Source organism: Heliangelus exortis, chromosome 8, assembly GCF_036169615.1.
Source record: "Heliangelus exortis chromosome 8, bHelExo1.hap1, whole genome shotgun sequence".
Taxonomy (NCBI): domain Eukaryota; kingdom Metazoa; phylum Chordata; class Aves; order Apodiformes; family Trochilidae; genus Heliangelus; species Heliangelus exortis.
In genome coordinates, this window is record NC_092429.1 from 29,418,147 (window position 1) to 29,441,771 (window position 23,625).

General features: G+C 56.5%; 1 protein-coding gene across 1 annotated transcript in view; it reads left to right on the plus strand.

The window, feature by feature from the left end:
* Positions 1-2,650: 2,650 nt before the first annotated feature.
* The window catches only part of CACNA1E (calcium voltage-gated channel subunit alpha1 E), a 96,279-nt gene continuing 75,304 nt past the window's right edge, over positions 2,651-23,625 (plus strand). Inside the window, exons 1-3 of the mRNA XM_071751451.1 lie at positions 2,651-3,094; positions 14,975-15,241; positions 23,089-23,194. Coding sequence (XP_071607552.1) covers positions 2,673-3,094; positions 14,975-15,241; positions 23,089-23,194 — 795 coding nt within the window. The 5' untranslated portion in view covers positions 2,651-2,672. The remainder of the gene's footprint in view (positions 3,095-14,974; positions 15,242-23,088; positions 23,195-23,625) is intronic.

The window sequence follows — 23,625 nt, forward strand, 5'->3', positions numbered from 1 at the left end:
GACCAAAACCTGAGAGCTTATCTCTAGGGGAGCCTCTAGAAAAACTTCAGTTTTCTGGTACTAAAAAGCCTGCTAGGTGTCACAACAGCAGCTGTTCCTCACCTCTCCTGGGTCAAGTACAACCAAAAGCACCATTCCTGTGTGGTGCTGCCCTCTGCTCCTGCTGTGGTGGGGGCACTGGGGGCTGCCCAGGGGGACCCCCACGCAGCTTGGCTCACAGAGTGAGCATCAGCTGGAGTCACCCGTGGAAAACCACGTGTTGGCCCCACAGGGGGGCAGTGGGTAGCTGGGTGCACCGTTTTCTTTTGCTTTTTAGTAAATTATTAATTGTCACGAGTGGAGCTGCAAAGCCATCTCCTGCTCAGCTGTCAGGAGGGAGCTGTGCAGGTCGGACTGCCCTGGTTCCCATGCAGAAGGTGATTTGCAGCTGGAAGGGTCTGGAGACAGGCAGAGCTTTGTGCCCAAATTCCATAAAGCCCAGCATGGAGCTGCATGCTGGCTGCATGGTCCCAGCTCCAGCCAGGGCCCATTCCTGGCATGTTCTGTGCTATGGATTTCCATGGACAGGGGCTGTGTTTTCCAAACTAGCCACCTCTTGGCTTGCCAGAGGTTTTCCTTTCGTGGGAGGCAGAGCAGGCATTTCAGCAGCAGAAGCCAAGTTACAGAAACAAAAGTGGTATTTCCCCTGCTAATTCGGATTATGAGTAAAAAAAAAAAAAAAAAAAAAAAAATGAAGGGGGTTTGGTTTTGGTGTAAGGAAAGGGGTTGGGACCAAGGGTTAGAAGGTGGCCAGATGCCCTGGTGTCAGATGCTTTGTACGTGGCATCCCTCGTTAGCACGGAGCCTCCTGAGCTTTCCTTAACAAAATGTTCTGGCATCCTCCCTTCCCTGCTTGTCACTTCTCCGGAGGGAACGTGGCTTGTTCTGCTGGCAGCGTGAGCCCTGTTTGCTTAGGCGGGGGCAGAGCTAATTATTTCTATTTATTTCCCTCAAAAGTGTTCTGTTTGAGGGCTCTGCTTGAGCTTTTCCACGAGGCTCCGAGGCTGGGGGTCAGGAGTGTCCCTGGAGCAGGCCTGGTGGGAGGTGTGTTGGGTGGCACCAGGAGGGTCGGTGTCCATGTGGATGCTGGACCTGCCCTCAGGATTTCTCCTCATTTGTTCTCAGCTAATTGGCCCCATGGTTGAAACCTGGGGTGCTCATGCTTGGTATACAAGAAAGCCTCCAATCCTCCCCAAAGGAATATTCAGGGAAGAAATGGGGATGCAGAATGGTTAAAAAAAAACCCAAAACGATAACCCACAAAACCACAATAAAACCAAAACACAAAACAAAAGCCCCAAACACTCCAAAAAAACCCCACCCGGGTGTGGCTTGAATCGATGTTAAACTTGTGCAGGGGAGGGATGAAGTCAAGCAAAGCAGTATGAGAATAGAAAATGAGAAACTGCAAAGGTATCCAGGACTGGATTGAAAAAGTAATTAATGCTTTTTAAAAAAATGTCATGTGGGTAAGCAGAGTAGTGAGGAATCTGTTTATAGCTTTCAGTAGGAGCAGCCAAACTCTTCTGAGCAATGAGCTCATGACTCTGCCCAGGCTCTTAATGGCAGTCACCTTTTTCTTTCTGGAGAGCTTGCCAAGGAGGTGGGTATCCTTTGGGCTGGGAAGGTTTAAATTTTGGGGCAATTTTAGACACTGTGTATTTGCAGTGCAGTGCCACGGATGTGAAGGAGATGGGATGCTTCCCTGGCTGGGCTGCTCATCCTTCTCTGGTGGTGTGAGGGCTCCACGCTTTGTTTTGTCCCCTCGGTTACTCTTGGATATTTTTTGTAGATTTAATGTATTTTTCCTGCTGGTGTGGTGATTTCCCAGGCTTTCTCCCAGCCACCACTCTTACCTCCCTGCTCTGCAGGATTCAGGTGTCTCCAAGCAGTGCCCCGGGAAGGGGCTGGGATGGCTGGTGTGTTGCTGACACAGTTTAGAAGGGTTCAGATTCTCCTTTCCCTTGCTGGGTTGCCTCCCCTGGTGTCAGGGATGCAGTTGGGAAGGGAAGACATCCCAGTGCAAGCACCTCCTGGCTCTGGAGCATTGTCTGGTTTGCTTAGCCAAGGAGGCGTTGCTAGGTGCAGCGTTCCTGCCCATTTTGCTCCAGTGTGCAGCTCCCAAGTCAAAGCTGTGCTGACATTTCCACATCCAGCCTCCTCGGACTGCTGCCTGTCTCTGCCAAGCTGCCTGGGTCCCATCCCTGGAGCGTGGGGCTGGAGGATGGATATGGATGCTGTGGGCAGGAAGCAGCAAAGTAGCCAGGGTTTGCTCCAGGCCTCCCCAGCCTCTTCTCCAGTCCATGGGACAAGGTGGGGACTCATCACGTTGTGGTCCTGGCTGCGGGGAGCTCGGGGGAGGGCTGGCTATAGGGTCAGAGAGCTGCAGGGGGGGCCCAGACTGGGAAGGAGGAGGAAAGCAGCGTGGCAGGAGGTGCTACCCCTGCTCCTAGCCCTGAGGGTACAGCCTGGGGTGCCCTCTGCCTGGTTTGGGAACACGCAGCCCAGCAACCCCGGGAGAGTTTGGATCGATGGGGAGGAAGGGAACTGGGCGGGAGGCAAACAGAGCTCTGAGCCCTCCCCTCTCTTGTCTTGTGCCCCCTCCAGGGTGATGCTCTGCACCAGCCCCCGGGATGCTGGGATTCGGCACCTGCTCCGTCTCCGCCCCGGCGCCGGGCAGGGGGGCTGAGCCGGCTGCTGCTGCTGCCCCCCACTACGTCCTGACCCTGCCCGAGGAGGAGACATGGCGGGAGCACCGGCTCGGCTTGACGCAATCCACCCAATCCTGCAACCTGCTGGAGCCCGAGCCCCCCGCCCAGGCCCTGGGCTCCCGTGCCGCCAGCTGCGATGCCCTCTACGAGCCCCGGGCCCAGGACGGGGAGGGCAGCACGGGCACGGGCAGCACCTTGGATCTGGGGCTGGGACACTACGTCCCCGTCAGCCCCGACCTTATCAAGCGGCGTCGGGGAGGGCTGATCGAGCAGAGGGACATTATCAAGGCCCACGAAGCACACAAGATGCAGAGCACGCCCCAGGCGCGGAGGAAGGAGTGGGAGTAAGTACCGGAGAGCCCCCAGCCCAGGTGGGCAGGAGGGGGGAGTGGGACCCTTCCCTGTCCTCCCTGGGGAGCTGGGGGTGGCTGGGGGTCTTGAGTTGGCTGCACCCCCGTGGAGCAGCCACCACCATCCTTGCTCGAGCTCCTGGTGCTCCTGAGCTGGGCTGCTCTTCCCCATCGCCTTCATTTTCCTGGGAGAATTTTTAAGTCATAGAATCAGAGGACAGTTTGGTTTGGAAGGGAATGTAAAGACCATCCAGTTCCAACCCCTGCTCTGTTGGGCAGGGACACCTCCCGCCAGACCAGGTTGTTCCAAGCCCCATCCAACCTGGCCTTGAGCACTGTCAGGGGATGGGGCAGCCACAGCTTCCCCGTGGCTGTGGCAGCTGAGATGGTCAGAGGTGTGGGGCAGATGTCAGGGACTCTGCCTCCCTGGGCTCTGAGCTGGAGGGCAGCATCTGATGGGAACTGTGCAAAGGGTCCTCTGCAGATGAGGGGGTTCCCCGAATTGTGGAGTGGTCACTGGGAGAGAAAGCTTGGCACAAGCAAACTGGGAAGCCCACAAGAATGTTTCTTGTGGCTGCAGTAGGGCTTTTGGGTTGGGGGTCATTGCCTTCTGCTTTTATTTACTGTGTTTTGAGCCCTGCTCTGCCGAGGGGGTTTTTATTTAATACTTAGAAGTGTCCAAGCCTCCCTGAATCACAGCAATCTGGAGATGCTGATGAGCCTGGTAGAATGGAGGATAAATGCTTGGCAGAGCTAGAACCCACTGATTGATTCTTTTCCTTCAATTAATTTTTTTCCCATGGTTTGTGTTGGTGCTATGAGGAAAAAACCACCCAGCTCCAGGCCCTTCCTCCCCCAGCACTGGCTGCACCAACTGCATTTAAATGATAAAGTTTCCCCACCTTGTGTCTACTCAGCACAATTGCCTGGAATGAGCTGCTGCTGAACATCCTGCTCCAGCCTGGAGCAGCTCACTGCCTTGGGCACTTTGTTTGGAGAATAATCAACGTGTGGTAATAGCCGGGGGCAGGAAGGGGAGTGGGAGCTCCTCTGTTAATTAGCTCGTTGCTTTAATGAGGTCCAGGTCAGCACTCTGCCTTGTCTGAAGCAGGGGGAAGGGGGGTGTTTAGGATGCTCTGCATCACAGAACGGCTGGCAATAGCGCCGAGGCTGTGCCCCCGGGTGTTTTGGGGGACAGCCCAGGGGTGAGGCAGGATGTCCCCAGCCCTTTCGGCTCAGTCCTCGGCCCTTTGCACCCGGGGAACCTCCCGGTGATTTTCCGGGGGAAATAAATTGACACACGGCAAATGCTCTCTTCCCCCCCCCGCCGGGAGAGGCCGATGAATGAATGAGTGATGGGTGGGTGGGAAGCAGAGGAATGGCCCCGTTAATTGTAGCAGAGGAATGGCCCCGTTAATTGTCGGTAATTGTCGTAATTGTTCCTCCGGAGAGAGTTCACTTGTTCACCTCATTCTGAAAGGTCCTGTGCTGAACAATGTCCCTCAGCACCACACCTGCACTGCTTTTAAATCCCTCCAGGGATGGGGACCCCACCCCTGCCCTGGGCAGCCTGGCCCAGAGCGTGACAACCCTCTGGGTGAAGGAATCACCCCTCATGTCCAATCTGAATCTCCCCTGGCACAACTTGAGGCTGCTTCTTGTTCTGTCATTTCTTACCTGGGAGAAGAAACTGACACCCAGCTCACTCCAGCCTCCTCTCAGGGAGCTGTAGAGAGTGAGGAGGTCTCCCCTCAGCCTCCTTTTCTCCAGGCTGAACACCCCTACCCTTCAGCTGAGCACCCTTCACCTTCTCCTCATAAGACTTGTTCTCCAGAACCTTCCCCTGCAGCCAGCACCTCTGTCACAGACTGGTTTGAGTTGGAAGGGACCTTAAAGCTCATCCAGTTCCAAGCCCCCTGCACGGATAGGGACACTTCCCAGGTTGCTCAAGGCTCCATCCCTGTCCTTCTTGTCTTGAGGGGCTCAAAACTGAACCCAGGATTCAAGCTGCAGCTTCAGCAATGGCAAGTACAGGGGGAGAATCTTTGCATTTTCCAGGTCTTAGGTGCTTGGTTTGGGCACTTCATCCAATTTTACAGTGGTTTCATGGGTGTACACAGGGAGTTATGTCTAGCCATCTAGGTATCCATAAGATTTGGGATGGGCAAGCCACCCTTCACCCCATAGCTTGTGGCTGTCAGGGTCTGGCTGTGGGGCTTCCTCCTTGCAGATACCCAAGCCCACAACCTGGCAGCCACACCACAGGAGGTGAAGCTGCTGGTGCTTTGCAGAAGCTTCTGGTGCCAGGGGGATGCCAGGCTCAGGCATTGATTGCAGCCCTTGGGCTCCACAGACCTCACGTTCCCCTATCCTGGCCAGGTCCCTTCGCAGGGAGCTGGTGATCTGAGCTGGTGGGCTGAGTCCTGGAGGGCTGGATCCCATAGAAAGGTGCCCTGGTGCCCTTTCAGCCTCCCAAAACCACACACCAAAGGCTCCTGCTTTAGTACCAGACTCATAAACCTGTGATGTTTCCCCCAAAACTTCCCCAGAGCCTGCAGGGAGGTCCCTGTAGCCCATCCCATGGTCTGCGGGGTAGCAGTGCAGAAGAGTTTCTGCTGCTTGCTCAGATCCATGCTGGTGACACAGATCCTGGGGAGGCTGCTGGGCTGGAGGGGAACATTTCTGCAGCTCTGCCTTCCTGCCTTTTTCTTGGGAGAAGTTACAGAACAGATGAAACTGTGAAAACACACAGGGTGTTGGGTACAGATCTCAGAGGCTCTTTACGACTTGGCAGTCTCTGGCTCTGTGCACACGCTGCATCCCAGATGACAAGATGAAGCTGACTTTATTTTAAATCCCATCTTTTTTCCCCCTGGGTGCGGAATGAGGCAAAGGGTCCCCCTGGTGTGCACTGGGCTGCCAGCTCCCTGGCTGCTCCCCAGCAGATTCCCCTGTGCCTCTCACCACCTGGGTTTGAAGGGCTGCAGGGATGGAGAGGACAGGAGCACCCGTGGGTCATGGCCATGGCTCCTTGCTGCTGGCCAGGCTGCCTGGGAAATTGAAGAATCATTTTGGTTGGAAAAGCCCTTTAAGATCTCCAGGTCCAGCCATTCCCCCAGCACTGCCAGGGCCACCACTCACCCGTGTCCCTCAGCACCACATCTGCAGGGCTTTTAAATCCTTCCAGGGATGGGGATTCCACCACTGCCCTAAACCAGGGCCTGGCGCCCTTTTGGGTGAAGAAATCATTCCCAATATCCAATCTAAACCTCCCCTGGAGCAATTTGACTCTGTTCTTGACTTCCCTGTGCTCTCCTGCTTTTCTTTTTGTGCAACCCGAGGTTGTGCTGCATGGACAGGAAGTTGCTTTCTGACCTGGGCTGAACTCAAGCTCTACAGAGTGCCCTGGCAACAGCCTGGAAATAGCAGCATCTCTCCCTGAGGTGCCTCCAAGTCTGGGTTTTTGGCACACCCTGGAGGAAGAAGAATTCTCTTTCTGATTTCTATTCAGGTGACTTTGCAAAGGGCTGCTAGGAGAGTGGGCATCTGCTGTTCATTGCATGACCTTCCTGCATGGCTGAGCCCACTCTTCCAGGGAGCTGGGACTTGTTAGGACCTGGTTGTGGAGGACGAGGTGGCTCCTGATGGATGCCTCCACTTGGGAGCTGCTGCCTTCTGTTTTGTCACTGCATCCTGGCACATCTCATTCCTGCTTCCCTCCTCCCTGGTGTTGGGAAGCTTCATGAGCACATCCCAGCCCTGTGCTGGGGCTGGGACCAGCCCTCTGAGAGAGCTTCCCCTTGGCCTAGGGCTGGGCCAGAGCTTGGAAGCAAAGAATTGCTGGGAGGTCAGAGGTGGGAAAGAATCAGCTGGTGTTTTGCCTTTCTCAAGCAGGGTCACCAGGCTGCCCAGGACAATGTCCTGGCAGGTTTTGAGGATCTCCAAGGATGGAGATCTCTGTGCAGTGCCTCCCAAATACTCCTTCCCTCTTACAGTCAAAAAGTTTGTTCCTTTGTATATGTGGAGTTCTCCTTGTTGCAGTTTGTGCCTGTTTGCACCTTGTCCTGTCTGCACAAGCCACAGAGAAGAACGTAGCTCAGTCTTCTCTCCCCATTGTGCTGTTGAGGATCTCATAGGATGAGAGCTCCCCTGAGCCTTTTCCAGCCAGGCTGAGCAGCCCCAGCTCTCCCAGCCTCTCTTTGCAGGGCAGATGCTTCAGCCCCTGAGACCTTTTCTGGAGCTGCCAGGGGGCCCAGCACTCTGGCTGTGTCTCACTGGGCATGAGCAGAAGGAAAGGGTCATCTTTCTTTTACAGAAAGGGTTGTTAAGCCCTGGAACCCCAGGGAGGTGGTTGAGTTTCCATCCCTGAATATCTTTAAAAAATATCTGGATGTGGTGCCTGGGGACGTGGCTTAGTGGTGGGTGATTGGGAATAGGGTGATAGGGTGAGGTGATGGACTCTTCCAGCCTGAGGAATTCTATGATGCTCTGATCTTCCCAAGCAGCTGGCATTGCTTTGCCTAACACAGCCCAGGAGGCTGCTGGCCTTTGCTGCAAGACCACACTGGTGGCTCAGGGTCAGCTTGATGTCCACCAGGTCCCTCAGGGCTTTCCCTGCCAAGCTGCTTCCCCACCAGCATGTCCTGGATTGTGCCTCCCCAGGCACAGGATGTGGCCCTTCCCTCAGCTGCATTCCATGCTCTTCCTCTGCCTGTGTCTCCAGGTTGCCCAAGTCCCTCTGGATGGCAGCACAACCCTCTGCTTCAGCAATCCTGCTTCTCTGCTACCTCCCAGCTCTGCCAGCACCGTGCACTGCAGCATCCCTACAGCCAAACTCCTGCTGTCTGATCCTGTTCCTCCCCTGGAATCACCCAACCTCTTCTCATGTCTCTGGCAGCCCCCAGCTGTCCCACTGTGGCTCTGCTGGGGGGTTGGCTGTGCCCAGGGGATGTTTGTGGATGTTTCCCAGCCTCTCAAGTCTGGTCTGTGTGGTTCACCTCATTTTCTGTCCACACACACGCACAGAGCTCAGTGGTTTGGGGTTCTGGTGTTTGGCTATGGCAGGATCTGCCCCTTCAAGCCTGCAGGACTCTGTTGGCAAGGAGGGGAATGTGGCCCCTGGTCCGTGCTCCTTCTTCTTGACCTTCACCTCATCTTCATGCTGCCCAGCTCTGATCCTTCAGGATTTTTTTCTTATTTCTTTTGGAATTCATTTTCCTACTGGATCCTCTTGTGTCAGACCTTCTGGATGTGGCAGTGTCCAGAGAGGGATCTGTCTGAGATGGAGGAGGATGGAGAGGTTACCTGTCACCTGCTGCCTGCTCCCTGAGTGCGGGGCTGGGATGCTCCACAGCCTGGATGAAGGGAGAGGTTGTGCAGAGGGATTTGGGGGTTGGAAATGGGGATGGGAAGGCAGGGCCAAGAGGGTAGCTGGGCTCTGATAGGGTGGGGTTGCTGTGTGCCTGCCCCAAGCAGCCCAGATGCAGCTGGGAATGTTAATTAGAGCCCAACTCACGGGCCAAATAAAGCTGCAGGGCACTCCAGGCAGTTTATTAACGGGTAATTATTTCAGGTCTCTTCAGCTGAGCCAGGAAGCCTCTGTGTGGGGTGTTTTGGTAGGAAATAGGAGAGCAGGAAGGGGCAGGCTGGGGGATGTTTCCCTCCTGCAGGGGTGATGCTCTTTCTCCCTTGGCTGGAGTGGTTCTAAGGGGGACAGGGTTTCACCCACCTCTGCTGGAGCTTTCAGCGAAGCCCTCGTGGTTTTTGGGTGGCACATGCAACTGCCAAGGTAGTTCTTGGGTTTGGTTTGGGCTTTTTGGAGAGTACAAAGGCCAGAGAAGCCCCAGGGGAGGTGGGTGAGCGCTGGCACTGAGTTTCGTGGTGACAGAGGGAGACCAAGAACAAAACCAACTTCTGTGGGTTTTGCAGGGCTGGATGCACAGCCCTGCTGTGTGCCAGTGACTGCACAGGATCCTATAAACCTCTCCCATCTCTTTCAGCCCACAGCAGGAAGGGGCTGCCCAGGGAAGTGGCTGGATCACTGTCCCCAAATGCATTTAAAAGTCGTTTAGATCTGGTGCATAGGGACCTGGTTTAGCAGTGGGCTGGTAGACCTAGGTTAGTGGGGTTGGATGACCTTACAAGTCTTTTCCAACCTGAACTATTCTATGATTCTGTGTATGGTGCTGTGCTGATATCTCAGAACCTGGAGTGGAACCAGCTGGGTACTACGGTCATGTTGAGATGGCATTGGTCTGAGAACTGTCAGGTGTTTTAAAGAAATGGGAGCAGAGATGCTCTGGGCTGTATTTTCTTAGGCACATGCTTGCAGAGGAGTTAAAGAACAGGAAGGTCCAGGCTCCAGGGTGGGAATGCAAGGCGTGTGCTCATTTTCTGTCTTGGGAAGGGGCTGCTCCTTCTGCACCTCCCTCACCTGCACTGCCACTTGTGAGAGCAACCAAAATCCCCATTTCCAGAGGAGTATTCCTCCCTCCCAGGAAAGAGGTCTTTGCAAGATCTATATCTTGTAGATTTTAAAGATGCCAGTACTGGTTGTTGGACCTGTGGATCTTGGTAATTTGAACCAGCAGTGTTGGTGAATACAGGGCTGGTTTTTGGCAGTGTGCAGCAGATTAAACTTTCAGCTTCAAGCAGTTTCCAGCTTTGCTGCTGCTGCTGGGTGACACGTGGTGTGGCTGCTTCAGTTGCATGACCCGGAGGGGTTTGGTGGATGCATGGTTGGTAGCTGGGTGTGAAATCTTCCTGCTTTTTCCAGTCTTCCAGCCACCCGGATTTCTTGTGGAATAAAATGACAGCGCTGTCCCTGGGAAGTCAGCCCTGGGCATTGGGAATGTGTCCAGGCAGCTTTTTGCAAGAAGATGCTGCTGCTTGTGTCTGTTGTTAGTGCTGGGGAAGTCCTGTGCCAGCGAGGTGGGGGGCTTGTGGGGAGCACCATGGTTGGGGCAGGTGGGTACCAAGAGCAGAGAGCAGGGAAGGGGAAGGAGAAGGGAAGGCTTGGCTTGGCTTGGCTTGGCTTGGCTTGGCTTGGCTTGGCTTGGCTTGGCTTGGCTTGGCTTGGCTTGGCTTGCCCTGCCCTGGCTGGGGTGGGAGGCAGTGGCAGAGGTTCTGCAGCACAGCTGAGGGCACTGTGCCCACCCCAGGGCTTTGTTGGCAGGAGAAATGTCACAGCTCATGCCACAGCTGTTCACATCTGCACAGCTGAGCATCAGGCAGAGACTGGTGGGGTACCCCCTCCTTGAGCTACTTGGATGTCCATCCTGGGGCTGCTTGGATCTTTTCCACCCCCCATCAGTGGGTGACTTGCACTTTGCTCGGCTTGGCAGGGCTCCCCCTTTGCCAGTGGGGAAAAGCATTTCTTCCTTATTCCAGCAGGTAACAAATTTGTTCCTGGAAAAAACCTTCAATTCCTGCATGGTTATAAACATGCTTCTGAGTCACAGCTACCCAGTCCTGATTTGAAATTTGGCCAGAACACAATAGATGATTCTCATTTGATCTTTTTTATTTCTATTTTTTTTTTTAAATTATTTTTTCCTCTTAGCATAGCCAAAAGCTTGCTTTAAAAATCAAATGAGGGTGCCAAAAGCCACTTTCGAAGATGAGTGCAGCACATCAGAGCTCCTGGGGATGCTGGTGACTGAAGCAGAGCCTGTCCCTGCTCTCCAGGCTCTGCCCAGGGAGTTTTCCCCTACCCTGATGCTTCTCCCGAGGTGAGGAGCAGCCTCTGACTCTCTGGGGCCCCCGATGCAGGGCAGAAGGTGCTTTTTCCAACATTCCCTGTGCCCAGCTATGACATGGATCAGTATCCTTCGTTGCTGTGCCCAGAGAAGTGGGGGATTTTTCGGTTGCCTGGGGTGAGCCAGAGGCTGCTCCGGTGGCAGGAGAGCAGTGCCAAGGGATGCTGCAGCTGGGGCAGGGGCCTTCTGCATCTCCTTCCCAGCACCTCGGGGGAAGGACAGGCCCGGGGCTGGGCTGAGCATCCCCGCCGGCCCTGCAGCCTTTGGGGGGGCAGCAGCCACTAGATGGCAATGCTGGAGCGGTGGAGGTGATGGGAGGCTCAGCCCCCTCACCCAGGGAAGGGGTAGCCCGGTGACTCCGGTGATGGGCTGCCCTGCCTGGCTTGGGGAGAGGGTGTTTGGGGGGGTGTGAAGCAAGGAGGAGGTTTGGATGGCAGTGGTGGAGTGAAGAGGAGAGGGGTTAGCTTGTTTTGTAAAACCCAAGCCCCTTCCTGCTGCCTGGTCTTCTTGGATTGCCTTCATTCATTAAAAACCCAATAATAATCATCATCATCATCATCCAACCCCCCCATAGCTGGCTCTGAATCTCTGTGCCATGTGGCATCATGCGGGCAGCAGCCACACTTCTCCCTGACTCACTGAGCCCAGCGTGCTGGGGTGAGGGTCAAGATGAGAATGGCAATAAACATCCTGGAAAACTGAGCCTGCAGCTCTTGGCATAGCTGAGGGATGGCTTAGGGTTTTTTTTTTGGGTGGTTTTGTTTTTTGGTTTTTTTCTTTTTTCTTTCAATTTTCTCTTAAGGAGCTGCTTTCTCATAAATATCCCATCCCTTAGCACTGTCTGAGCAGGAGACAGGCTCCCAGCGGGGTCATCCTGCACTCAGCTCTGCAGCAGCAAATACAGAGCAGGAGAGCAGAGCAGGGAGTGAACCCCGAGCTCAGGGAGCAGCCTCTGGTCCTGGCTGAGATCTCCAGGTAAGGTGCACATCCCTGCTCCAGGCAGGCAGGAGGAAGGTTGCCTTCCTCTTCCTCGGCCCCTTGCACCCAGTATGGTGATGCTCTGGGATGCTGGGAGCACTGGGTGCAGCCTTCCCCCGTCCTTCTTGTCTTCTGGGTACCAGCCTGAGCATTTTGGGCTGGGTGGAGGCATGGTTGGAGGCTCAGAGGGGTGGGAGAGGGCAGAGAGCTCTGCAAGGTTGAGGATCTGCTCCTGGCCATTGGCCTTGGGCTTAATTAAGAGGCTTCAAGGGTTGAAAGGTGGGAAGAGCAGCATGGTTCTGATCCACGCTGGTGGTGAGAGGGAGGAGGTGGCAAAGGGGATGAGCCACAAATCATAATGGATTAATTTCGGGCAGTGTCTGGCCTGGAATGAATTGAAAGGATGATAATTAGTCAGGAACTGGCGTGGCCTCCCTGCTGCCCATCGTTAGCAGGATGAAAGCCCAGGATTGCCATGGCTTGGCCTGCTGGTGGCCTGGGAAGCATCATGAGGGAGATCTGCCCACCCCTTCTCCACTCTGTGCTGCACTGGGGTGGCTGCAGGACTGGGACCTTGCTGCAAGCGTTGCAGGGCTGATTGGAGGAGCAAAGTCAATTAGGGATGTGGCAGGCAGGCATCGTGGTGAGCTGGTGGCTTCTGGTGTCTGACTGAGGCTGGGGGAATGATGCCAAGACCACTGTGCAAATATTCCTCTGCTGTCATGTCTTGCTGTGGAGGGCCTGGTCCTTCCTCTTCCTCACCTGGCTGGCCCGAGGGCTCCTGGCAATGCAGCCGTGAGAGCCTGAGGCCAAATGTAAGCCTGTTGGGCCTGGAGAGCAGGGAAGTCTGGGGTGAGATGCTGCCAGGCTGCACCGAGGGAGCAGCCCTTGCCCAAATGAATTCAGGATTTATTTGATTAAGGGCTTAACTATTTATTTATGTTTGTATTTATTTATTTGTTTATTTATTTTGAGCTGCCCTGGGTGTTCCTGGCTGCTGCACAGCAGATGTGAGGGGCACGGAGCAGCTGTTTGCAGAGCAGGTTGCAGGTGGTGGGGTGGGCAGGGGAAGGGCACTGTGGGGACACGGGGTGCTTTGTGGCTTTAGGATTTGTGGCTGCCTGCTCCCTAAAAGTGTTCAAGGCCAGAGGCCAGGTTGGAGGGGGCCTTGAGCAACCTGATCTAGTGGGAGGTGTCCTTGCCCACGGTAAGGAGATTGGAACTAGATGGTCTTTACTGTTCCTTCCAACCCAAACCATTCCATGATTCCCGTGGGAAGGGAAGGTAGCAAGCTCCAAAGACCCTGGTGTAAACCCTCGGGATGTGGGATTGATGGGAGGGGTGGGGAGGTGCTGTGTGTGAACAGCTTGCAGGGTGTGCTGAGTGGTGAGGCTGGTGCCCTGTCTGATGGGTAGAGAGGACACTGGGGGTGTCCCTGGGGAGCTGCACATCCCCTGTGTACACAGGAGGCTTGGGTGGGTTGCCTGGAAGGTGAGGTGGGGCAGGGAAGGGAAGGGAAGGAAAGGGAAGAGAAGGGAAGGGAAGGGTGGGGAAGGGAAGGGTGGGGAAGGAGAGGACAGGGAGGGGCAGGGAAGGGCAGGACAGGGAAGGGCAGGGCAGGCAGCCCCTGCACCAGGGCACAGTCCAGCCCAGGGGGCCCAGAACACCTCTGGTACACCTCAGCACCCACATGGCTGTGATGGAGAGGGCACAGCACCAGCCAGGTCCCCTGTCCTCTGCCTATGGGATGGATGGGGGGATCAGGGTGACTGCCAGACATTCCCCTCCCCATCCCCCTCGTGGCAGCCACTGCATCTCCGATGAGCTGCTGCTGCTTCTGGCCAACAAGCAGCATTGAAAAGAAAATAGGGAGGCGGGGGGGGATGCTGAGGAGGCTGATCTGTATGCAAGCGATCAGGAGGGCTCTCCCCGGGCAGCCCTGGCGTCGGGGCGGCTCCGGCACGGAACCGGGAGCCCCAAAGTTTCCGAGGCGCGGGGGGGGACGGTCCATGTGGCTGGAGAGATGCTCAGTGCGGGCTGCGATGGGGTGAACCTCTCGTCTCCTCTGCAAGCAGGGAGGGGGCAGAGCCCCTCCTCGCCCCTTCCTTTTCCCCCCCAGTTTAGCTACTCACCTAGAAACACACCCGTGTGGTGGAAAGCCCTCTGCAGCTGGGGCTGGCGAGGAGGGGGGGGGGGGGAGTAAGAGCTTCGTGCAGGGTGGGGGTTCTTCCATTGCCTTTGTTCCCTTCAGACCCTCCCCTCGCCTCTGACTTTCCTTTGCGGCAGCTCCCGAGCTTGCCAAAAGAATGCACTGGATGGAGCGAGGGAGCGAGCCGGGCGGGCGGGCGTGTGTGCGCGCTTGTGCGCGCCTGTGTTGCCACTGACTTCATTCAAGCGAGCTGTCCCCGGGCTGCAGAGGCGCGGCAGCCTTTTAATTTGGTGGCCCCAGCTTCTGCCTTTGCGCTCTCCTGCCCTGGCAGCCGAGGGCTGAGCGGCGTCCCTCGCCTCGCCTCGGGGACCCTGCCCGCCATCCCTGCCCTCGGCGGGTGGGTGGCCGGGCTCCGGCAGGCTGCTGAAGATGATGATGATGATGGAGACGGGAGGAAGGAGTTGGACACTTGGCTCCAACTAGGCTGGACCGCGCTGCAACCTGTTTCCCCGGCCTCCCCTGGACCGCGCTGGGTGCCGTACCACATTGCGTCTTCCTTGGGGTGGATAGGAGGGCTTGGATCCCGGCCCCTTTCCCAGCCCGGTCCCTGCCCTTGCAGGCAGAGCGCTGGGAAGGATGTGGCTGGGTTTAACCCCCGCCTCGGTGGCGGAGGGCGCTTAGGGACCGAGCTCCCTGCCCTCCCCGCTGGCCGGGCTGCCCCTGGGGCTTTGGGGGGGGGCCTGGAGGCAGCCTGGTGCCCCCCGTGCCGTGCCAGAGGCGCCGAATCGGTGCTGTCTGTCCTCAGCCACGCGGGTCCCTGCTGCCCGGCAGGGATGGAGGAGAGACGGAGCTGAGCATCAGCGGGAAAGGAGGAGGGGGCTGTGGTTGGGACTGCGCCCCGCAACCCCCCCTCCCTCTTCTCCCTCCCTCCCCATCCCCCTCGCCGCCTCAGTGGTGCTGCTTCGGCTCACCTGTGTGTTTTTCTTCCAGGATGGCTCGCTTTGGGGAGGCGGTGGCCGGCAGGCTGGGCTCCGGAGATGGGGGCTCCGACCAGAACCGGAGCCGGCAAGGACCTCCTGCTCCTGCGGGAGGGAGCCCGGGAGCCTTCAAGCAAACCAAAGCGCAGCGAGCCCGGACTATGGCTCTGTACAACCCCATCCCCGTCCGGCAGAACTGCTTCACCGTCAACAGATCGCTCTTTCTCTTTGGGGAAGAGAACATAGTCAGGAAATATGCCAAGAAGCTCATCGACTGGCCATATCCTTTCTGCCTCCCCTGCCAGCCCCCCCCCTTGCTCCCTGGATTTGCTTTGGTGGCCGCCCAGGACACGTGCGTGTGGCATTAGCCGGCAGGTAAGCGCCTGCCTTCTGCTCTCCTCCGGCGTGCGGCGAGGGGTGCCCCGTCCCCCAGGGATGCCCCCTCCCCCGGGGATGCTCTCCTCCTCGCCCTGTTGCTCCTTCCCCTCCTCCCGTGCTCTGCTTGGTGCCTGGTGGGGAGCTGAGCCCCTTGTCCTTGTGGGGAGCCCCCCTGACCCCTCCTCAGGCTTGGATTTGGAAGCCCCTCCATGGCAGCAAGGAAAGGGTGGGGGTGGGGGGGGGACATGGCTCTGATCCCAGTTTGACCCTGAATGCTTTAGGGTGCTCTGTGTATGTGCAGCTGGGGGGGTCACGGCCTTTTATGTCTTGATGTCTTGCTGGAGCTTTGCTACCCCACCCGGAGCCACCCATCCTGTTGGGGACAGGTCCCAGGGAGCCCACACATCTTCAGTCCTTGCTGGGTGACTGCTTTGTCCCCTTCACGTGCCCCCTTTGCTGCGGGTCACGCCCGGCAGGGGCGCAGCCACCATCGCCCCGCAGCCCCCTGCCCCCACTGCTGCTCCAGGGACCATTTGTCCCCTCCCTGCCACGGAGGGGAAGGTGCTGAAAACCTCTGGCTGCACCCCGTGCTCCCTGGTGCAGGGGACTGCAGTTTATCTCAGGACCCCACCTCCTCGGGCTGGATGGAGGGTGCAGATCCCCCCCTTCTCCTCCATCCTCTCATACACCCCAATGAGCTTCTCTCTTCACATCCTCCCTGCTGGTGCCGACGGGCACCCTGGCTGGTGCCCAGCACCGCAGCTCCCATCACCTTGGATTCAGCACCCTGCTGTCCCCTGAGACCCCTCCTGGGCTTTAGTCCCAGCGAGGCTCTGAGCCTGAAAACTTCAGCGTGGCCAGGCTTTGGCTCTAGCTCCCTCCCCGCGCTGTGTTCTGCAGTGGTGATTACATGCAGCTCTCGCTGCTGCCTTCTCTCCCTGCAACTTGTTGGTGAACTTGCCGGCTCCTCTCTCAGGTGCTGAGGTCTTGCCCCGTGCCAAGCAGCAATTCCTGGGGCTCGGTGCAACAGGTTCCTTGGGGAAACCCTCCAGAGAGGGGCAGGGATGCGGGACAGGGCACCCCTCCTGCTGAGCGTCGTCCTTTTGCAGCTCCAGCATGGCAGGTTGAGCTGCTGCTGGGGAGTCCCCAAGCCCCAGGGTTGGTGAGGTGACCTGGAGGTGAAGGGACGGCTTGACCGGGGGCTGAATTCCCCGTGGCATCCCCAAATCTGCCTGTCTGGGTGGGGGGCTGCAGGAATGTCAGTGTGGTAGCGAGGATGGGGACGTGGTGGCTCTGCTCAGAGCCCTGCAGGGCAGTGGCCTGGCCAGCCTGGCTGCTTTTCCAGAATATGCCAAATGATTTGTGTGCTTTTTTAGCCTGGGGTGGGAAGGTCCTCACCCTTCCAGCTTTAAATGAAAGCCAGAAGGGTCTGGGGGTGCTGCTGCTGGCCTGGCACACCCCACGTGGGCTGGGGTCCCGTGCTGGCGTGGATGTCTCATCTCCAGGCAGCTGCTGTCTCCTAGAGACTGGAGGAGCTTCACCACCGCGTGGTAAAAACTCCCCAGCATTATTCTTTCCTAGAATGTGCAATGCAATTTTTTTTTTTTTTAATTTTTTAATTTTTTTTCCAGAAGTAAGTGACATTTTCCCATGTGAGTGCTGGGGAACGGGTGTGCTACAGGCGGGGGAGCTGAGCATCCCTGGCTGTTCCCTGCCTGGATGCCATCTCTTTCTAAGAAACTCTTCAACTCTAGAGCTCCTCTGCACCACTTGAGCTCTCAAGGGCTTGGGGATGGAGAGGGCTTTCTGGTGATGAGTTTGAGGCTGTCCAGGCAGGTTGTTCCCATCCCTGGAGCCGTGGCCTCACACGTGCAGCCAGTGCCCTTTGGTAGAGCTGGGGATAATTTGTAGGCATTGCAGCTCCTTGGCCTGGAACCTCTGGCATCCCTCCTGGGTGAGGTCAAGGGTGGTTTGAGAAGGAGAACACTGGGTTTTGGCTGTGGTCAATGGGAACTGCTGGCCTCAGGAAGGAGGTGGCCAGTCCTGGTGCTGCGGGCTGGAACAGGCACAGGATTGAGGAAAGGGGCTGGGGTGGAGTGTGGGGAGGAGTGGAGGCTCTTCTTCATCCAGCTCCAGTTGACTAGGTAATAAGGCTAAAAATAACTGGTGATTCAGGCCTGTATATCTGCTGGGTAACTGTATAATTATAACCAGCAGCCTCTGCAGTTTGGCTTCCCAGTGTAAATAGGGATGATGCATGGAGGGGAAGAAGGAGAAATAGGAGGAACTGGGGTTGGGAGGCAGCTCTGTGGGGAGATGGAGTCTTTGCCGAGTTTCTCGCTGGAAAAGCCCAGTGTGCTACCTCCACTGGAGCTGCTCTTTTTACTGGTCCTGCCCAAAAAGCAAGGCAGCTGCTGTTCTGGCTGTAGGAACATCTAGTCCTGTCCTCCTCCAGAAAGACAGCCTCGTCTTGCCGGCTCTCCTCCTGCTGACGACCAGGCCTTCAGCCCTGATTTCATTTGTTTGGCTGCCTGGAAAGCTGCAATTCGGTTAGCACACGAGATGGGCTGCAGCAGCTCATCTCTATCTGCTCCATTCTTCGTCCTCTTAATCACATTTGACCTGGATAAGATCCTTTCCCTTCCCCAGGAAGGCCGGATGACACTGCATGGCTCTGGCCGTGTCCCCAGGGACAGCCTCTGGCTGCAGGCACACGCTGGCCCCTGTGCTTGTCCCCCCCTGGTTTGGCAGAGGACAGGGATGTCCACCCATGCTCTGGGGACCTTGCTGTTCCCTACAGGGAAGGCTCCCTCCTGTCTCAGCCCCTTTGAAGATAAAATCTGCTGTTGGCCAAGAGCAGCCGAGGTGTCCACAAAGCACATCCCTGGTGTGCGCTCCTGCCTGTGCTTGAACACTTCTGCTCCTGGCGACTCTTGGCTTGACCTGGGGGGGAGCTGCCCTTTGGGGACCTGGCAGGGTTACACCCTACCTGGCAAAGCATCTTCTGCACTGTTGCTTTGGTCTGGCCAAGGTTTTGGCAGCTCTCACCTCGCCGGGGGGAAATGCCGCACTGTGCTCTGCCGTCCTTGGGCAGCTCCCTCCTCGCCCTGCCCAAGAACAGACATATGTTATTCTAAAAATTTTTTAATTTTTTCCCCCTCCAAGGCTGTTTTCTGTGCCCTTCATTCATCAGATTTTAAAATGCTGGTTTTTTGGTTTTTTTTTTTTTTTTTTTCCTTCTGGGGAGGGGCGAGTAGGTGTAATGGCAGGTCCATCTTTTTTGACAGCCGGGAGAGCGAGGCTGCCTGTCAGATGGTGAATTTAAACAGAGGCAGCTGTTGTCATGGTGACGCCAAGTTGCATCCTGTTGCCGTGGCAACCAAAGTTAAAAAACTGATGTTAAGGCTGGAGAATCACATGACGTGGTTCTTTTTTGTTTAAAAGAAGAAAAAAAAAAAAAAAAAAAAAAAGGAGAGGAGAGAGGTTTTGGTTTCTAGTGTTGGAGCGCAGGGCGGGGTGGCAGAAGGAGATGCTGCTCTGCAGAGTGGTTTGTGTGTGGCAGGTGAGCACCTGGTGCCACTGCCTGTGGTTGTGTCCCTGGTGGAGACCAGGCCACCACCTTTTGGAGTCACAAGCAGCACTATCTGTGTCTGCAGGCAGGGAGCAGAGCCTCCCCAGTCGGGGCATATCTGTGCAGTGAGGTTCAGGCAGGCTGAGCACAAGACAGGAGCACAGCCCCGAGCCCACGATCACTCTCCTGAGCCCCTGCTGCTCTGTGGAATGGGTACGTGGGAGATAGCTCCTATCCACAGCGTGATGGGAGGATTTGGTCTCTGTCACCACCTTGGACATCACTTTCTGTCAACTCCATCCGAGCACGGATGGGCTGGGAGCATTGGGTGGCAGGCCACAGGGATGAGGACAGCCCAGAGGGGATATGACTCTGTGGCTGCTTGAGGACACTGGATGGTCTGAGCTGCTGGGGGAAGATCTCCTGTGTCCTCAGGGACAAGCCAGGCAAGTGCTCTAAGCCTGGGGAACCCCAGAGCTGACTTAGGACCACTCATTTGCCACCATTTGGCATTTTGGGTTTCTCTTGGGAAACAGCCTTGGAGAGGAGGTGCCCACATTCCTGCTGGGGTGTGGGGCTGAGGAGAGGAGGGGTCGGTCCATCCTAAAGGTGGGGGTGTTGAAGATGTGGATGTTTCTTCCCATCTCACCGTATCTGTGTGGAGCAGGCAGCAGTGGTGGGATCAGGATCAGCAAGATGAAGCCCACAGCTGTAGGAGCTCTGGCTCCCTCTTGTTGACATCTGGGGAGCAGGGAAAGGCTCCTCGGTGCTGTGGGTCCTGGGGGGAGAGGTGGGAAATGGGTGACTCAGGTTTCTAGGAGGTGTTGGGGCTGGGCTGGGTGGTGCAGGCAAGGCATGAAATCATTCCTGCTCTTCTCACTGGCTCTCTGAGGCAGGATTCCTCAAGAGCCCTTTTGGAGATGCCCACGTGGCCTCACTCCTCTGGCATTTTTTCTCCTCCCACACCTTCCTGTGCAGGGACAGAGAGGAGGCAAGGTCAGCAAAGTGGAGAGGTGGAGTGGGGCTCTCCACAGCTCCTGGCTCTTTTCTGGGGATGGGTTTAATCTCACACTGAACCTTTCCATCCGTGTGTCATCAGCACCTGAAACCCATCCTCAGGGCTTGGAGCTGGGCACACACTCCCTGTGTGAGCAACGTAGATGTTCTGGGTGGGCTGGTTTTGGTACCAGCAGGAGGAGGGATGGGAAGAAGGGGTGGTGACATCTGGAAGCAAGGCTCCAGCAGGGGCTGGACACCTCCCTGGCAGACACACCATGGAGCTCCAGGCATGGGGATAGCCTGCAGTGCCTGCTCCGGGTGTGCTGAGGAGTGGGTCTGGGAAAAAGAGAGGTCCTCGTGGTCTGGGGGCACCTTCCCCACCTCTGAGGCACCAGGAGGGAAGCGTGGAGCTGCAGGTGTGGTGAGCACCGGCATCGGCTGAGTTGCTACGGAAACAAGTCAGGGGAGAGCGTTGGGGAAAGGAGATAAATCAATAAGAAAACCTATTTTTATCGGCTCCCTAATGATCCTCCAGTAGAAGCCAGACGAAGGAGGAGGAGAAGGCTGGAGAAAGACAGGTTTCATTATCGGGCTTGGAGGGAGGCGAGTGCCACTCTGTGTTTTGGGTGGCTGGAAGGTTGTGTAATTAAGACATCTAATGAGAGAGGGCACAGAGCAGAGATCGAGCATTGCCCAGTGGGCCCCAGTGCCGAGCTGGGAGGACAGCGTGGGGATGAAATTTCTGTTTCAGCCAGATGTTCCCACTGTTCCTCTGGGGAGGGCTGTCTTACCCTTGGCCTCCCCAAAGCAGGCACAGCTGGAGCTGCAGGGACCTGTTTTCCATGGGCTTGCTGCTTTGCAGCTCTCACCCAGCTCCAGATGCGGCAGCCTGGGCTTGGCTCCTCGGAAAACTGGGCCAGTGGGGCTTGGAAAGTCACTTTGGGCAGTGACATCTTGCTTAGGGCAGTGATGGCCCTGCTTCCCTGAGACTGCATCTCCACTGACCCACATGCCAGGTGCTCACCAGAGTCGGGGTGGGAACGTGGTGATAGATGTGTGCTGGCAAGCCAGATGTTGGAGCCAGCAAGGATGTAGAGAGGCAACCTGGGCTGTTGGCAGTGGGGGACCCGTCCCTGGCTTTGGAAAATTTGTGATATTCCCACCTGGGTGTTTCCCCCATGGGATCAGGAGCAGGGAAGAGGCAGTGCTCAGTGCCTGGGAGGGTCCCTGCTGGGAGGGACAGACGGACACGCGCCGCTCACACGTCTCATCTGGGCCAATGTGCCTGGTGCCTGGGGAGCTGGCTCTGCCGCCCCACTAACCCGCTGCTTGCTTTTAAGGCCGTGCTAATTGCTCACAGACTTTCAGGAAAATGAAACAACAGGAAAAAAAAAAAAAAAAAGACCCCGCAGAGGCCAGGGGCCAAGGGCTGCAGAGCATCCGAGGGGAGCAGGGACAGCGCGGGGCTTTGGGGCTTTGGCAGGAGGGAAGTGAGATGAAAATTAAATCTCTGCTTGTGTTGAGCCTCAGGAGGAAAACCTCTGGGCTCTGGCCTCCTTCCGAGCTGCTTGGAGCTGGTGCCCGGCTGGCACCGAGGTCTGGGTGGTTGAGTTCTGCAGCCATTGCTCTTTTGGTTTGCTTTTCACTCAGCAACCACTAATTTCACTGAGTGGCCTTTTAAATGCCTTGGCTGAATCTTTCCTGGCTCTTCTCCCTGCTGGGTTAAATCCATCCCAGCTCCTGCAGGCTCTCCTTGGCTGCCTGTCCTGGCCAGCTCTCCAGGACCTGCTGCTCCCCCCCTGCCCATGTCCATGGAGTTGCTGCCACGGGGGTCACGTTGTGGTTTCCAGTTTCCTGTGCTTCTGACCAGCACTGGGATCTCTTCTCTTGCCCACTTGTTTCAGGCATCTTGCTGCAGTCAGTGGCTTCCATGGCCAAAAGCTAGAGGTGTGAAGGAGAGGATGATCCTTTTTCATGGGTGTTTGGCACCTCCTGGCCTGGGTGGTGAGAACCTGCAGCCACTGGGTCTGAAGAAGCCTGGTGTGGGGGGAAAGGGCTCAGCTGGGGCACTGGTCCCTGTGCTGGCTCGGGAAGGCAGCAACTTGAACAATTTATTTATAGGTGGGGTGGCACCCCCTTGCCACTGAGCTGGGGAAGATGACACCCTTCCCTTGGTGGCAGCTGATGCCTGTCGTGACAGTGTCACAGCTCTGGGATTTTGGCATGGATGGGATGGAGAAGGGATGTGCTGCCTGCTGATGAATCTCACCTTGGTTTGTGATTCAGGGTAATGGGGCTGTTACTGCAGTGAGGTGGTAAAGGTGGAGGTTGGAAAGATGTGGCTATCCTGTCCCTTGGAAGTGCTTTGTTTTGGAGGTTTGGGGTGGACCAGGCAGGAGGAGGAAGCTGTGTTTAGGGTGCTTTCCTGGTCACCAACCTCTCCTTCCCTCCTCCTTCCCTTCCCCACTCACTCAGATCCAGCATCTGCTGCCACTTGTCCTGGTGAGGGACTGCTCCTGGAGCAGGGGGTGTAAATGCTGATGTGGCTGTAGGATTTAGGACACTGGTGAGGATCCAACCAGGCCGTACTGATAATGATCTGCTCCAGGTTCTCATTTAAGTGTGTCTGAGCTGGGATATCTCCATTGGGAGTTTCAGCCCTGCCTGAATGGGAGCTCAGGCACCATCAGTGATCCTGAGCTGCGAGTGCTCAGCCTGGTGCTCTGCCAGGGAGAACCTCCCTGAGACTGCCAGGGACCATGCCAAGGCCTTTTCCAGATGAAGCCCAACCTGCTCAGAGCCTTCTTGGCAACTTTCATACTTGCATCTATGTTCTGGGCTCTCACCACCAGCAGCATCTTCCAAGACAGTTCACAGCCCAGCAAAGTCCCTCCCTTGGTTAAATGTCCCTTTGCTTGGGGAAGAACGTGATGATGCTCAGGAGGTCTCCAATGAGGAGGAGGGTCCTGGAGACTCTCACCATCACCCTTCTCATTTCCAAAAAGCACCAAGGTGGGCTTCACCCTCTGCCCTGGAGCAGGGAAGGTGAAAGCTGAGCTGGGTGTGTGCATGTTCCTGCAGGGGAAGCACTGGTGGTGGCTAATGAAGGGTGGGCAGGGGCTGGGCTGGGGGGTGGGGGATGTCATCCAGCTCTTCTCTCCTCCTTAACTCCCCTCCACTCCCTTTGAGTACATGATCCTGGCTACCATCATTGCCAACTGCATCGTGCTGGCCCTTGAGCAGCACCTCCCTGAGGATGACAAGACACCCATGTCACGGAGATTAGTAAGTACCATCTGTCCATCCTTCTGGGAACAGCTGAGGGGAGCCACCACATCCTGCCAGCCAGTTCCTGCTGGTCTCAGGGCAGTGGGGCAGGAGTTTTTCTCCAGGACCCATCCCTTCAGCCTTCCTGGGGCTGCTGTCACATGCTCCCCTGCATGGGGTAAGGGTTCAGGAAGGTTTGAGCCCCTTAGAAGGTGAGATAGGGAAGGGGAATGGGGCAAGTCGAGTGGGTCGTAGCTTTAAGGTTGTTTTTAAGGTTGTTTAACCTCTGTTTTTAAGGTTGATACTGGCTGAGGAAGGGCTGGGAAAGCTTCCTGAGGGCAGTATGGGGCAGGGGAAGTTGGCACGGGACACGAGTTGGGTCAGTATGAAACAGTTGGTGCTGATGTTTGCTCCATTTCCCCCTCTGACTGTGTCACTGGTTCCCCTCC